The sequence below is a fragment of the Lissotriton vulgaris genome, chromosome 9 (genome assembly GCF_964263255.1).
Source record: "Lissotriton vulgaris chromosome 9, aLisVul1.2, whole genome shotgun sequence".
Classification (NCBI taxonomy): domain Eukaryota; kingdom Metazoa; phylum Chordata; class Amphibia; order Caudata; family Salamandridae; genus Lissotriton; species Lissotriton vulgaris.
This window is the reverse complement of record NC_141697.1, coordinates 77,770,797-77,788,108: the sequence shown is the minus strand read 5'-3', so window position 1 is coordinate 77,788,108 and position 17,312 is coordinate 77,770,797. Positions and strand designations below refer to the sequence as shown.

The 17,312-nt window shown below is 46.3% G+C and overlaps 1 protein-coding gene across 6 annotated transcripts in view; it reads right to left on the bottom strand.

Moving 5' to 3' along the window:
* The window catches only part of RBM25 (RNA binding motif protein 25), a 370,502-nt gene that overhangs the window by 230,315 nt on the left and 122,875 nt on the right, over positions 1-17,312 (bottom strand). For all 6 annotated transcript variants that reach the window (XM_086937079.1, XM_086937080.1, XM_086937082.1 and 3 more), the window contains one exon: positions 4,802-4,859. In XM_086937079.1, coding sequence (XP_086793205.1) covers positions 4,802-4,859 — 58 coding nt within the window. The remainder of the gene's footprint in view (positions 1-4,801; positions 4,860-17,312) is intronic.

Sequence of the window (17,312 nt, the reverse complement as noted above, 5' to 3'; positions counted from 1 at the left end):
GTTAACGGTTTCCGGGCGAGTACTCAACTGGTGAAGTTGTGGTACTGGGCATAGACTCAGGGGTCCCCCAGTGTCAGGTACGTACAGTTGGTTCACCCTCAGCGACGCAGGGGCGGCCGAGTGCAGAGGTAGTTAGGCCCAATGTTATCCAATAGGGGACAGGGGGCCTCCGGTTGGTGGCTGCTGGCTAGCAGGCCACGCGGCTGTGGGAGCTGGGCTCCTGGTCACTTGCTTAGGACAACGGGGGAAGCAGGATAGTTCAAAGGTGGCACAACCAGCGGTACTCTGGAGGCTTGGTGCAGGGTGCTTTTGAGCAGTCGGGCGCTCAATGTTATCCAATGGAAAAGGTAAAAAGGGAACAAATGCTGCAGGCTCGGGGGCGGAGACTCTCCAGGGGCAACCAGCTGTATTGTTGTATTGTATTCATATGTAAATATAACATTCGCAACCTTAACATGCGTCTAGCAAGCACCCATTACCTATATTCATGCTCATACGCCCGTCACCAAAAGACACGCTAGACCAGGTGAACAATTTCTTTTTTCACACACACAGTGCTTTATTGACAGGGCATCGGAGGGCAATAAGAAAGTTTATGGTAGGCCCCTTAATGAGATAAGCAGCGCACATTGCCATTTTGACACAGTCCCTAATAATCGCCGACATTAACTACCACGCACACGCCGTAGCGCTTACACATCGCGAGAGACCATTGCGGCGTTCGGACATCAGATAGGAAACACACCCGGCAGCGCATTTCTGGTAAGCGAAAACAGCTAAGCTAATCCTGTTTGATCTTTGCAGAGGCACCCGCTCGTAAACGAGATTTAGGAGGTCCTCAATAGAATATAAGAACAAGTGCCAATCAGTAGTATGGCTATGACACGCGCATTACCAACAATAGAAATTATTTTAACAGTAAACGTGAGCATGAAAGAAGAATTACCAGACACGGATAAGGCATACAGGTAAAACAGACAGGGCCACGACAGGTTAGCAGTCACGGTGTTTAGCATAGCACACACCTGAAAATATCATTACCTTACTTGGCCCTTTAGGTTATTTTTTAAAGAAGCCACACAGTCACAATTAAGGTGGTGGTAGTATATAAAGTGAAGCATACAAATTTACGTGGTAAACGTCTTTAATGTTTTCAGATATTCCCCTGAAGGCAGAAGATGCCGAAATGCATAGGGAGAACGTGATATGTGCGCTCCAAACCAATGTATTGTGGGAAATGAAGTTCAACGTGTAAAAAAGGACGCCACATGAAAAGAAAGGATTGTACATGTAATGTTTTGGAATTATACGAAATATATGATGATTGAGGAATCACTTGAAGTTTGATAAGATTATTTTCTGATACCAGCTGCACGCAGCACACACTACCCAGTGCCCAAGGTGACACACTGCAACGCAGTGGAGCAACCTGGCCAAGTCAGTTGTTGTCATCCTGTAGTTAGCAGCTGCACGGAGGGTCTTTTTGATCTTTTCTTCTTTTGGTATCGGGATCAGAGGAAGGAAGGTTCAGGGAGCCCCTAAATACTGAATTTAGGGGCGTTACAGGTAGGGCAAGGGCAGGGACCAATAGGTCCCAGTCCTGGGGTGGGGATACCCCCTAGCCTGCTCCTCTCCTGTAGGAGGGGGTAGAAGCCTAGCTGTGATTGAGCAGGACTCCCCATCTTCAAGATGGCTGGAGCCCGGGGTCGTGCTTCACCTAGTCTTCCCCACCTGAGGGGTGGCGTTGGCATAGGCTGGTACATCCCCCTTCCTGACGTAGTTTTTCCCGCTCGTCTTCCCGCCAGAGTGGGGGTCAGAACTGGTGGGGGCCAGTTGCTGGTTACAGCAAATGGTCTGGAGAAGCTCACAGAGGCGCATGCCTTTGAAGCTTCCCCCCTGCCCATCCTGAGGGAGGAGACCTAGCACCTCACCTAGGATGTGCATTGTTGCAGGCCCAGGAGAGCGGGGGGCGCTCCACCAAGGGGTCCAGCAACATGTCTGCTGTGTGGAAGCCTCTGTAGCCACTCAGCCCAGACGTGGATTGTAGGTTAGGTTTTCAGGGGGCATCTCTAAGATCAAAACATACAAGATGATGGACGGAATGTTGCACATTGGCAAAACATTCACCCCCAGTCACAGATCTGGGTTGAATCCATCGTTATTTTGCTCACCAAGCCATCCCAGTTCAGACATGGCCATATACAAATCAGTCTTGACCCTGTGCCTCATGGGAACAGTCCAGACCGAACTACCAAGACATGTCTTTCCTGGACCGGAATCAAGCATCCTAGGACCGGATTCTGGCTATCAGCCGTCTTCAGCCAGGATAGCTTTACTCCAGTGGCGTAGTGAGCACGGGACCCACGTCTGGGCATACCCTTCCCACATAGGATGAACAGCAAAACACACAAGATGAAGGACGGAACGTTGCACAATGGCAAAACATTCACCCCCAGTCACAGATCTGGGATTAATCCATCGTTATTTTGCTCACGAAGCCATCCCAGTTCAGACATGGCCATATGCAAATCAGTCTTGACCCGGTGCCGAATAGGAACAGTCCAGACCGAACTGCCTTGCCAAGATGCCCTCTGGTGCATTTTACATTAAATCCCACACTGGCATCAGTGCGGGTCTAATGTGCTGAGAAGTTTGGTACCAACTTGGTCATTCTTCAGTGTAGCCATTATGGTGCTGTGGAGTTCATACTGACAACCTCCCAGCACCATATACTCTTAATGGCATCACTGCACACAGTGCCCAGGAATGGCCCTGGGTACTGTAGGGGGACAGGGCTCATGCAACTGTGCCCACACCTCTGGCTTAGGGCACCCAGCTAGAGGGGTGACTGAAGTATGCCAGGGCAGTGGGTTCTGTGGGCATGGCACACAGGGATGCGTGCCATGTCGACTCTTGGTTTAGTTCTGTACTTAGACACTCAGCCTACAAAGGCAGTGGGGTGGGTGTAAGGGTACAGGGCCCCTGAGGGTGGCACAATAAGTGGTGCAGTCATCAGGGGTCTTCTCTGGTCACCATGCCCTGGGTACCTAGGGTACCATTTACTAGGGGCTGATAGGTGGCAAGAGATGCCAATTGGGTTTTAGTTTCAACATAGTTTTAGGGAAGGAACACAGGCCCTGGGTACCTGGTTGGCAGGAACCCAGGACACACTCAGTCAAAGCACATCAGCAGTTCAGAAAAAAAGTGGGGGCATACCAAGGCAAGAAAGATGGCACTTTCTCACAATCATTTAAAGAAAACCCAGAACAAGTGATAATGGAATACAACAAAGTGAATGAATGCAAACCATTTGACAACTCAGTGACAACTTTCACTTTCTTTCCATATTCAATAACATATTAAAACAGTTGTGAAGAATGTCTATTTTCAGAACTCAAAGTGATGTTTTGAGAGAAATGGCAGACTTTGTCAAATATATTTGAAGATAAAAGAGTGAAATCACCCAGCTTCAGGGAGACTTATAATCATATTGCTACTTTGGTGCCAGGAGTATTACAGCTATGGCTATTATGTATTTATAACCCATCTAGAGCCATTCTAAAATGATGAAGTTTTTTTTTTAACTAATGGTGGTGAACCTCTGACAGTGAGGTAATCTTGTATGATATGCTGACTAGGATGATGGTAATAACAGTAGTTCAGGATGGTATTCATAGGACATAAGTTGCTCCTATTACAGAAAAGGTTGGAGATCCCTGGTCTATGCTATAGAACAAAATAGAGCAATAAATATTATGAAAGTTCTCTTAAAAACTGAATTTAAAACTTCTATAGTACACGTATCTTGAAAATGTGGGTAATCAAATTAAAAGCCTAAATAACAACATGTTTTTCGAGACCCTGTACAGACATCAATGGTAGTTTCCTTAACCCCTCCCCTGCTCATGACGAGCTGAGCTCGTCATGCAGTACACTGCTCGTGTGCTCATGACGAGCTGAGCTCGTCATGAACAATGGAATTGAAGGGAGATCAGCACAGGAGGGGAATTGCCTTAGCATTGAAGGTGTTAAACATACCCACTACACATTTTATCAGGTACTAGACTGCCACACAACTCAAATACTGACAAAACAATGAAGTTGAGGCAAAATGGGCACGTTTTGTGAACTAATGTTCATTTTTCATTATCTTAAAGCTTCATATAGTAGGGTTCTAACCATTAACGTGTTTCCATCAGATAAAACAGAGCTCTATAGTAGTTCACCAAAGTCTGGAGCTGCTTTTATCAGTAATGTATCCCATTTCCAACCAGTTTGTTTTACTTAATGCAGTACATGCTCACGAGTAATGTCTTTAATATTAAACAAATGTCTTGAATGTACGTTAATGGAGTGTTAAAATATTTTTCTATTTTATCAGTAATTGTGATTTGAGCATAACTGTATGCATTGTAGTGTGTTTATGTAGGCTATAAACTTCTGGTGTTATTTTTTAAACTTCCATTCAGAAAGACTTAACAGATTAAAGTGAACAGGTCTGTACCATACAGTTTTTACTGCAAATATTTAAGAAGGTAATATGGCTCTTACCAGTTTAAGAATCTATCAACTTAAAAAAAAACATAGAAACTCACATCCTCAGAGGTGTCTGAACACCAGCCAAGACAATGTACACTTTAACAGACAGGGGATTGTATCAATAACAAAATCATTCTCCCATATTTTCAATCTAGTGTCCCTTTGCAAAGATTTGATACATCTCATAAGAAAATGCCATTGTTTGCCTATAAGAAAATACTGCATAAACAGATTTGTGCAGAAAGCAGAAATTGAGACCTACCTTGCAGCTTCCCAGATGCCCCTTGCACTCTTTTCCAGCTTAAAACCAGGCCACATTTCTATTAAAAAAGGAAATTTATTAATTTGTCTGTCAAAATCTAAATTGCTGGTTTAAAATTACCAACCGTGTTACAAGCAAAGAAAACTCAGCCCAAATGTATTTAAACCAATTGCTAATTCAGGTTAAAAATAGAAATCAGAACACAATTAAGTACCTTTCCACCCACACTATGCTCAACTACAAATATTACTCAGCCTCAAATTAAACTGAAGAGAAAATGAAGGCTGGAAGAAGTATTCACCATTAACATGCATACAATAAAAACAATCCAAGGCTTTACAGAGAATAGTGTTCTGTCCCAAACCTAGCCTTTAAGCTTTGCGAGTGAAATTGCAGTATTCATTGAAATCCGTTACAAAGCAGGAACACAGATTCATTAAAGTGAAGTAAAGGTCACCCAGAATGTCTATACATGCATTTTCCCAGGAATGTAATGTGCAGTGAATCTGTGTGGCAGTGCCAATGCCCAGCCCCTTGAGTGGAATTTCCAAGTTGTAGAGGAAAGCGCCTTGTATACATGCTAAAGGGCACATGCAAAAACGTACTGCATTAAAAGTGCTGGAAGACATGGTTTGTCCAGACCGAGTAAGGCCTGTAAGCCTTGCTTCATCCAGCTGCAGTTTGGGGAAGGCCAGTCTCACCGGTTAGCAGCTAGATAACCGTTTCGGAAATACAGGGCACCTAGGCCCCCCCTTCCTTGTCGGTGGCAAGCTTCAATTAGCGGAGTGCTATTCTGAGTTTGCCTGAAGCCCAAATTAGTTGCCTCAACAATATACCAAGCTTTTTAAACACGCTTGAGGCCAGTATGAAGGGGAGGTTGGCAAAGTAATCTAGGCGGTGCAGGAGAATTACCATTTGAGAAAGTGCTATGCTTCCAGCTACAGATGGGTGCATGTTATTCCAGAAGGATTTTTGGGAGAACAGATCTTATGGCTGTGTAAATTACCTTCCACGGTGTCATATTGGTCATAATATATTGATATTCAAGTATTTAAATGTGTGAGACTCCCATCGGAGTTTCTGGCCATGTAGAGATAGGAGTTGCTGCAGTTCAGCTGGTCATCAAGGTGATATACATGAGTCACCATACTTGACCAAGAAACTCAAGACTACGCAAAAACGGAGCAAAAAGTCTTTATCAGGCTGCCTCGACTATCACGGATATCAGTATAATCAGGCTTCCTGACCACAGAATAAAATTAACCATTCCAAAATAGGACACATGTTCTTAGCGTGAAGAGAATCTATGATCAACGTAGCACAGCTAATTGCACTGAATGTAACTACTACTGTAGAATATAATAACATGCTATTTTTTATTAACATGTCATGATCAGGTCATTGCCTTCTCATGCCCCTAAACTCTTGCTATATTATAAAAAAAAATGTTTTAAACACATTGGACAAGGCAGGCCCTTGAGATGCAATGACATCACCCAGAAACTGATCATTAGTCCATATTCGAACATGTTAGTAGAACTTTTAGGCCCATTAATCATATACTATTGTGAAATAAAAGAAACCAACTAACTTAAAGATAACTGCTTTGAAGTTTGAAATCTTTCTGGATCAAAGGGCTTCAAACAAAGCAACAACCCCCTCAAAAAAAAAAAAAAATCAGGCTCTCCTTCCAAAAAGGCAAACCCATTTTCTCACATTTCTTTAAAATTGGCAGTTCTGAGCATTTAGCAATTCAAACACTGCAGTTAGACCCATTTAAAAAAGTAATCAGGTACACGATTGGCAACATGCTAGTGGCAGCCTGGACTACATTATAGTTTGGAGATCCTGAAAGGCAAGAGTGAAAAAAGACATTACTGATGCCCCTTTACGGAGTGACTCAATGACACTGTTTTATGTCACTAATAGAAGACCGTTTCATGCATGATGCCCGTTCCCTAGGGCCATAAAAAATGTGCCCCCATTACTCTCTCCCCCCCTTGAGATAAAATTGTGGCCTTTCCATGGGTGCTTACCAGTTTGAAGATCCGTTCTAAATTCAATTGCTGTGCACAATTCTGCCATTTAGTGGTTAGATTTGAGTGTTTACTTCTGCACATCAAAATAGGCACAGTCAGTATGATAGAGATGTAGGCAGAAATCCACAAACTACCTAATAACAAGCATTTGCAATGCATAGGTCTCGCATTTACCAGAGTTTGAGCTATTGACATTGCAAATAATGCCTTTTATTTTTGTTTTCGTTTTTAAAACATAAATAAAAGGCAGTGTCATTTACAATGCCAATAGCTTAAACTTGCGTAAATGCGAGACCCAGTGCATTGCAAATACTTGCTATTAGTGTGCGTACCAGACAACTTTGCACTGATGCTCAATAAGACTGCCACGTCAAGTGAAAAGAACAGCCAGTGGACTTGTGTGAGATCGGGAGATGGGTAGAAGCTGTTTTGCAAAGGGCAGTTCTCGGTTGTGGCCGTGTTTGTACAACAAAGCCGGTTCTGTGCAGAGTTACACTATTCCTCAATCCTTTCCTAAGATGGCCACTGCCATTCATAGGCCATGTATGACAAATCTGGGCTGCAGTCTACTCCGGTCTGGCAAGCACGATCTTGGCTCTGAACTCTGAGCTGTAAACGTGTGATTGTCAATCAGACCGAGTGTAATTGCACATTAAATGAACAAAAGTTACTTACCTGTAAACTGTGGTTCTCCAGTATTGGTGTCTTTCATAGATTCACATGCTTGAATAATTCCCCGTCGTCGAAGTGGGAGTCCCACGGCACATAAAATAGTAGATATATATATATATATATATATATATATATACACATAAAATATATCATGCATCAAGTTCAATGGCCCCCGCACCTCCAGCAGTTTGCCTGGCGAACAGAGACCACAGCGAATCCCAAAAATTCAGGCATGGTTGTTATTTATTGACAGTTAACAGAGCAAACGGTCTGACGCGTTTCGGGCGAAAGCCCTTGCTCACAGATAGTAAATATATCATATATACATATATCTCTCTAGCTCTCTATCTCTCTATATATATCTATATATATATATATACATATATACACACACACACACACATAACTAAATATATAAATATATTAAGAATAATAAAAAAGGTAGATCACTTTAAAGTACCATAGAACAACAATGGCCCATAGAAAGCATAGAGGGAGAGTTCACTTTGGTAACATATCCAGGTCATTATAATAGTCCACATTCCAGCCAATCAGGCTGTAGCACCCTCTAGAACCTTCTCCTCAGAAGCTCAAGCCCTCAGATTTTCGTAGCACAAGAGTGACCAAGAGTGCATGAGGATAAGAGAGCCTCTGAGGGGAGGAAGGGTGGGTCGCATGTGAATCTATGAAAGACACCAATACTGGAGAACCACAGTTTACAGGTAAGTAACTTGTTTTTCTCCAGTATTAGGTTGTCTTTCATAGATTCACATGCTTGAATAAGAATAGAAAGCAGTAAGCCAAAATAAATAAAGTCATAAAAGGCAATAAACAAAAAATGCAATCAAATAAATGCACATATTAACATTGCAGATAGCACAAGAAAACCTTTTATGACAGGAGGCGGGAAGCAAGAGGCTCACCTTTATCTGAAGAGATTTCGTAGCACCACTCGACCCACAGCAGTGTCTGCAGCGTTCGGTGTCTCCAGACAGTAGTGCCTCATGAACGTGTGCCTGCTGGACCACGTTGCCGCCCAGCAGACCTGATGTAGAGGCACTCCAGCAAACAGGGCGGTAGAGGATGGAACTGCTCTCGAGTGTGCTCGCACCGGAGCAGAAAGAGGCTTGCCAGCTCGTTGATGGCAGAAGGAGATGGCAGAAGAAATCCAGCGTGTGATGGTCTGTTTAGTGACCGGATGTCCCTTGCGCATCCGCCCATAGGCCACAAAGAGTTGGTCGGACTTTCGAAAGACAGCAGTGCGTTGGATGTAGAATTTGAGGCATCGCTTCAGGTCAAGGGAATGAAGAGTACGCTCAGCGGGAGACTGAGGGTCAGGGAAAAAAGTCTTGTGAATGACAGGTTCGTTAAGATGAGTCAGACGGAACCTTTGGGATAAATTTAGGGTTTGTACTAAGTACAACAGCGTCCTTTGAGAATTGAAGAAAAGGTGGCTGAATGGGGAAAGCTTGGATGTCGCTCACCCGCCTGGAGGATGTAAGTGTGAGGAGGAGGAAAACTTTCCAAGTAAGGAATTTCAAATCCGCTGAGTGAATTGGTTCGAATGGAGGCTTGAGAAGCTGGGCTAAGACAAGATTCAGACGCCAAGCAGGAGGTGGACGCCGGATAGGTGGGAACATCCGGAACAGACCTTTAAAGAACTGGCGAATGTTCCGAGAGGAGTACAGAGATGTGGAACCATCATGGCGAAAGCGGGAAAGCACGGCCAGGAAAACTTTGAGTGGAATGTGAAAGTCCCGATTTTGCCAAAAGGAGGAAGAAAGGCAGGATTTGTTCAGGGGTGGCGAGCAGAAGATCAATGTTTTTCGAGTGGCACCACACACAAAACCGTTTCCATTTCAGTTTATAGGTTTTAATTGTCGAAGGAGCACGTGCATGAGCAAGAACCTCTCTGCACATCTAAATATTGCTCCTGACTGCAAACTCATGGTGCTCAGGTTCCAAGCATGAAGCTGGAGAGATGCTGGGTCTGGATGGCAGACCTGTTCATGGTGAGAAGGTGAGGCAGGGGGCGAAGAGGAATCGGATCGCACTGGGAAAGAAGAAGAAGATCCGTGAACCATGGTCGACGCGGCCACCTGGGCGCAATCAACAGGATACGACATGGTTGTGCTCTCATTCTGTGTAGGAGACGACGAACCAGAGGGATCGGCGGAAAAGCGTAAGCGAATTCGCTCGACCAGTTGATCGAAAATGCATTCCCGCTCGATCCTCTGTGGGGATGCCAACTTGCGTAACGTGGGCATTTGCGGTTAAGTGGTGTCGCAAACAGATTGAGATCCGGATGGCCCCACATGTGAATGACATAGTCCAGAGTTGGCTGATGGTGTTCCCACTCGTAGTTGACTGTGGCAGATCTGCTCAGAGAGTCCACAAGGGCGTTGGAGATGCCCAGCATGTGGACTGCAGCCAAATAGACTCGATGCTTCATCACCCATTGCCAGATTTGCTGTGCCTGTCTGGAGAGCAGAAGCGATTTCGTACCCCCTTGTTTGTTGAGGTAGTGCATACTTGTGGTGTTGTCCGTATGCACCAAAAGAAACTCCCCTTCCACCAGCAGATGAAAGGACTTCAGGGCGAGAAAGATGGCCAAGAGCTCCAGACGATTGATGTGCCAACTGCGTTGGTCCGCAGTCCATTTGCCGGTGACGGACAAACCTTCGAGGTGTGCGCCCCAGCACTCCAAGGACGCGTCCGTCATAAGGGTCAGCGTGGGGCGGTTTCCTGAAACATGCGCCCTGCTGCGACGTTGGGAGGTTGAGCTCACCATTTCAACGCTCCGAGGAGGCGAGGAGTCAGCGAGACTGTCGTTGAACGTGCCCGAGACTTGCCGCCATGGTTTGTCCAATTCTTCTTGGATTACTCTCATGTGCAACCTGCAGTTGGGGATCAATGGTATGCAGGACGACATAATGCCCAGAGGATTACAATATGAGGACAAAATCAGACTGAGCGCAGAAAAGCCACGAGTTTGGAAATGCGAGCTTGACGCTCCTGGGAAACAAACACCTTTGCCAGGTTCGTGTCTATGAAAGCTCCCAGAAAAACTTTGTTGAGCTGGAAGGACATGTGACTTCTCGTAATTGATGGAAAGACCCAAAGTCTTGAAGACCGAGAGGCAAGTTTGAGTGTGCTGCTGAGCAGCGAGAAATGATGGGGCCTTTATCAGGCAATCGTCTAAATAGGGGTATATGTGTATGCCTTGTAGGCGAAAATAAGCCGCTACCGGAGCCATGATCTTTGTGAAGACCCTTGGTGCGGAACGAAGGCCGAAAGGCAGAACCTTTAACTGGAAGTGTTTCTTCCCTACTCTGAAACGCAGATACACTGTCTGTGATGGATTGGCACATGAAAGTAAGCATCTTGGAGGTCGATTGTGGAGAGGAACTCCCCGGGGTTTAAGGAACTGGACTTGATTTACTTGTTGAGGGCTCGGAGGTCTAATATCGGGGGCCACTCCCCCGATTTGTTTTTGATGAGTAAAAATTCGGGAGTAAAAACCTGTCCCTTGCTGTGATCGAGGAACCACTTCGACTGCGCCTTTTTGAATCATGACTGCAACTTGTGCAAACAGTTCCTTTAAGTGTGCTAGAGGGGGACCAGATGGTGGGCGGTTGGGTTGCAACTTGAGAAATTCTAGGGCGTGGCCTCTTGAAATGACATCCAAAACCCAACAATCGGAAGTTATTTGTGACCAATTAAAAAAAATTCGGGAGATTCGACCTCCAATTTGCGGAGTAGGAAAAGACTTGGTGTTGTGAAAGTCATTTTTTGTTGGAGGAGTTACCTCCTCTGCAAGTGGTTTTTCTCCTGTATGGCCTGGGTTCAGTCTGTCGAGACTGAGATTGGTTGGAATAAGGCTGCCTGTTGTCCCCGTAGGAGCGGTATTGGGAGGAGCCACGAAAATTGGAGGATGTGCCCCTACCACGTTCTCCACAAAATGGCCGCTTCCGGTATTGAAGAGAGCCTAGTGCGCAAGCAGTGTCCGCATCCTTTTTTATTGATTCCAAGGAGTCGTCCACATGCTTGCCGAAGAAGGACTCTCCATCAAAGGGCAAGTCAAGTATTTTAGCTTGCACCTCCGGCCGAAAAGACGAAGACTTAAGCCAGCCTTGCCTCCGTAAGACTGCAGCGCCTGCTAATTGCCTGAAGCCAGTCGAGGAAATATCAACTGCACCGTCGATCATTTCAGATGAAATTCTTTCACCCTCCTACACAATCTTTTGTGCTTCAGGTCTGGAGGATTCGGGAATGAGGTCGACTAAAGCAGCAATTTCCGACCACATCTGTCAGTCGTAACGGCCAAGGATGGCTATAGAATTTGTGGCCTGTACAGTTGTTGCAGACATCGTGGAGAATTTTTTGCCGATGGTGTCTAGACAGCGGCCTTCCTGGTCCGGTGGCGATGTCAACGAAGAAGGCGGATTCCGTGACCTCTTTTGGGCAGCCTGCGTAATGACAGAGTCAAGCTTCGGCTGAGAAACTAATCAGGCAGGCGAATCCTCAGGCGCCTTATACTTCTTGTCAATCCGTGGGAGTACGGCCGGAACAGAATTTGGTCGTTCCATTACAAGTCCTTCTTTCCATATGAGATCAATGATTGGAATGGTGTGCACCTGCTTCAATGGCTGATCTTTAAAATCATAGAGAAAACAGTCTTCTTGCCTGACGACCATAGGCAAGTGGAAACGCTTGGCTGCCCTAGTCATCAAAAGATGGAAACCTCCAATGTCCACCGGAGGTGATGCCAGAGGAGAAGCAGGTGGAGGAGACTGAGTTTGAGCCCAGTAATTGTCCCAGTCTGCCAGGGCATCGTCACCACCCGGGTCTGTATCTGTATGATTGTCAGTATCCACAGGATCAGGATACTGTGGAACAGGTGAAAGGGCTGGTGCAACATGAACAGACGCCTGTGTTGAAGGAGGCGGTGGAGAGGCCTGTGAAGAAGGTGGGAATAGAGGATTGTAATTGTCTAGCATGTGTTGCAGATTGGAGATCAAAGACCGTGGTAACTGCGCCATAGGAACATCTTGGTCAACATGTTCCGGAACTGAGATGTGCGAGTCTCGCTCATCGTCGTCGTCAGTCTTGATACTTAATATGGAGCTCCGACGGGCTACTGGCTGCCCGAAAGTTATCGTCTGCATAAGAGCCATCCGAATCACCTTCATCTTCAGACGCAAACAGTTGAGCCTGTGGACCTGAACGATGTTGCAAAGGGCTCAAAACCAAAGGAGCTGGACATTTAAGAGTTGTAGCCGTCACAACTGTGAAGCTGGTTGCAGTTGCCAGCGAAAATTATGCCGTCAACTAGGTCGACGTAGTCGTCGAGGGCTTCGCAGAAGATGTTCCTGGCGTCGACGAGGAAGGCTTGTTGTCGACGATGAAGCCGATGTTTTCGTCGACGAGGGCACTGGCGTCGACGGCTACGGTGCTGCAGTCGGCGAAACTTTCAACGTCGACAGAGTTGCCATCGACGAAGCAGCCGTCGACGAGGTGCAGGCAGTCGATGGGGTAGTGGTCGTCGCCGATGCCATCGTCGACAAATGTGAATGAGTCGATGAGATGTGATGCGTCAACGAAGCCTTCGTCGACGAATGGCGTTTGGAATGGGTCGTCGACGGGACGGGTTTCTTCGCCGTCAACATCTTGATGGAAGAGATTGGCCGGACCTCCTGAACCACACAGAGGGCTGGTCGTAGTCGTTGGCAGAACGTCGACGGATCTAGTATTCGACGGATCTAGTCGTCGACGACTGGCCCGTCGACGAGCTGGCACTCTTTTTAGAGGACAAGGGCACAGAGTGGATCTGCGACGCCAGAGAACTAGGTCCCGCAGGCATAGAGGCCAGCAGATCCAGAGGGGAGACTGACTTAGGAGTGTCCACGAGCTTCTTAACCTCTTCGCTGCTAATGACAAGGGTAACTCGTCATGCCCCTCCCATTCATTTCAATGGAAATCCCATTATATGAGCCTGAGTGCCATAGCGTCCAAGTGGTTAAAAAAAGGAAAAGTAATGTCAGACTCAGACCCACGCTTTAGAGAGATCTTAGATTGGCGAGAAGACACACTCTCTATATCAGACACAGGGTTGTCTGAGGTCTTCAACCTCTGTAGCCACAGAAGGAGATGGGCCTCTATCTTTTAAAGTCTTAGCTGAAAATGTCCTGCAAAATTCTCAACTCCTCACCTCATGGTCCGGGTACAGGCAGTAGATGCATTTTTTAGGAGGGTCCTCAGAGAAAAGACGAAGTTTGCCACAGGCAGAATAGGGCCTGAATAAAGATTTTTGTAGAAGACATGGTTTGAAGTTTTGTAAGGTTGAAGTTGAAGAAAACTGAGCAAAGCTCAGGGAGACTCCCTTCACACGACGTGCGGTAGAAAATCTGAGGGCTTGAGCTTCTGAGAAGGTTCTAGAGGGTGCTACAGCATGATTGGCTGGAATGTGGACTATTATAGGTTGTAGCTATATATGCTGATACCTTGACAAATAAAATCTGGAAGATTGGGAAGAAACTCCTTGTGAGTGCGAACTTTTTCCTTTCTTTGAAGGGATTTGTGTAAAATTTAAATAAAGCAGGGCTCTGCTTAGTAGTTCGACACCGGTGGAGAGAGCGCCATTGGACCGTGAAATCTGTGAGCCAAGCTGTGGGATATAGATATATATATATATATATATATATATATATACACATCTACTATTTTATGTACCGTGGGACTCCCACTTCGACGACGGGGAATTATTCAAGCATGTGAATCTATGAAAGACACCCTAATACTGGAGAATCTTGCATTCAATTTGTAAAATGTGTGAAAATAAGTAATGAGGCTGCGCAGCTCTTCTGTTTGTACTACATGTTATGCACGCGCCACTGAGCAGCGTGCTTGCAGTAGTAGTGCGCCAGCCCGAGGAGATCAAGAAGCTCTCACACAGCTATGAAGAATTTCCTGTATAAACGTTAAGTGGTGTTTTTATTTTATCTGGGAAAACAATGGGAAATTAGTTATTATAGCATCAGCACCAGGCGAAAGTATCTAAGATGCATTTATTTACAGCTTGTAAAGTTCCCATCTAGATACCTGATCCATGTAATGAGCACTAAATCACTGCAATATTGTTCAATACATATAACTATGTTAAAATGAATATCAATCTCTCCAGCCTTCTCCTGTGAACAAAAACCCACCACTGCAGAGCTCTTCCACAGCCCAGATCTGACAAAGAACAGCTTCCCAGACAGAACCTTGTTTCCATGATCACGCGTGTTTAGTGTTTCCTGTAAATCATTCCCCCGGTATTATTAAAAGTGCCATGCCCAAGTGACTTTCTTTAGGAAATGGCTTGTTTTTTTAAATTTAAGTATAATCTGCATGCCTAAAGAGCCCTCTAATAATTGTTAAGCTCAACCAAAAGCTGAACCTATATACTTTTTAACGCGCCAATATACCACACATTTGTCAGATATTAATCTCCCCTAGTAATTGAAGCATGATTGCAATTGTGGAGAGTCAGATTCTCCATGTTTAAAATATATATATTGTTTTTTAACTTATGCTCTGTTGGTAGTCAGTGCATTCCTGATTGCCGCAAAGTGAGTGAGTCACCCTTTCAAGATAGCGACCAATTCAGCCATCTGTCCCAACACTATGACCAGAGAGACCCCGCATTGCTACGGTGGTGGGAATTGTGGCCGGGATGCACGGAGGGGCAGTTCTGGATTTGGTGTCTCCATACAGATTAATGCTGCCTGGCACTACCCCTCCTGCATGAACAGGACACCTTTCAGAGCACTTCACAGAAAGTGTCTAAACAAAGCCATGTGGATATCCTGTAAGTCCCAGCACACGCTGGCTCCTCCGTCAGCAGTTTTCCTCCACTGTGGATGCAGCTCAAACTCATCAAGCGCTGTGACAAAAACGTTAGGAACGGTCTGAGCAGTAACATGCTCCTAAATAAACTGCTGTTGTGAGTGCGAGCTTGCTGCAGGGATCGTTTTGCAGAGCTTCTCCTTTTGCCTGTGTCAATCCTGGGGCTTCTTCAGAGAATGCTGCTGAAGCTTATCCTGCTGCCGCCGGGAGACAGTGAGGTAATGCAGCTGACTTCTAATAAACACAAAGAGGAAAGGAAGGCGGAGGTGGAGCCGTCTGAGCCCGATCTGACGACAACACTGAAACTAACTAGGATGGCAGGGAGGGGGCTGGGGGGGGGGCGGAGTGAGCAAGGGAGGGAAAGTGAAAGCACGCCATGAGCGCGCTGTGTTTAAACGCGGGGACAGTAGATGTGCCAGCGCACAGAGTGCACATCTACTGTCCATACGCGAGCACATCTCCTGTCAATCAGGTGCCCAGGGCCTGTGTTGCTTCCCTAAAACTGTATTGAAACCTAAACTCAATTGGCATCTCTGGCCACATGTCAGCCCCTGGTAAACGGTACCATAGGTACCCAGGGCACTGTGACCAGAGAAGGCCCTTAAGGGCTGATGCTTTAGGAGCTGCCCCACTTCATCCTAGTGTTGGTATGCGTGCCTGTTGATCAGGGCGTTGGAATTTGCGATGCGGCAATGTATTGCCACATTTCTCTCCACCTTTCTCTCTGTGAGATCCATCCTCCTATTCTCCTTGTCTGGAGGTGGTCTGGCATTAGTGGGAACATTATCCCTCTTCCTAGCCGTTGCTGCAAATATGTAGTCGGATGGCACTGACCCATGGATGTATGCAGGGTCCTTCGAACAATGTTTGTACTTCTCCGTTCTTTAAGGAGCCAGCAGAATGCAAAGCTGTGATACCTAGGACTCTTCTCTGGTCCAGCACACTAGGGAGAATGGGCAGTAATTGTCTCCTAGTCTGTTGAGGCAGTAGGGTTTCCAGGAGGAAACATGCCTTGGGCTTCTCCTCCTCCATTTTCACTCCATAAGTCTGTGCAGCATTCTGTAAGACCATGTTGTAGATCCCTATGTCGCCTGGCGGCGAGGGCCTCGAAGGTTAAGTATCAACACCTTCTTCCAGCGATTCGGCAAAGAGATCATGCCATTCCACGTCTTGTGCCTCTGAAGACGTCGAGTCACGGTAGGTTTGCAGATCTTTGTCGCCTTCTCCCTCGAAATAGTAGTCTTCTCCTAGTTAGACTGGTTCAGACGTTTTCGGCGTTTCCGCGTCTTCGTCGCCCCTTTCGACCTGACCGCAGGTTTGGAAGGGATGGTGTTTTGGCACATCTGCTCGTCAAAGTCCTTTTTCCACTGTAGGATGCTCGCCATTCCGGCCTTGAGCCTCCTCTTCTTCCTCTCCATCTCGGCGACATGTTTGGCCTCGAGGGTTGGAGCGCTTCTCTTCGAGGCAGTCTACATCGGCGACGATGTTGGCCCTTCTTTCCTCTGCGCCATGTTTTCGCCGATTGGGAGTACTTTTGGAAGGATCCGCTCGGTTGACTGTCCCTGGAAGCTGTTGCTTTCGTCGAGTGTTCCGGCGGCAGAGCTCCCTTCAAGGACTTCGCTTCACTTCTACGAGTGTCGCTCAGGGCTTTAGCTGCACCCTTTCGAGTGTCGCTTGGATGTTTAGGGATCAACGACTCCCTTACCTCCTTCAACGTCTTCTTATGGACCTAGACGACCGTGTGGTCCTCCGGGGATGTTGTCCTCTTCTTCACTGGAGAGGCCGAAGTCTCGTAGCGATGGAGGTCGCCCCTGCGCCTGCATGTTGTGGTTCTACCTCTTCCTGACTCTGAGGGTCTTGGGTGTAAACGCTGAGCAGGCGTTGCAGTCTTCACTTCTGTGGTCGAGCGG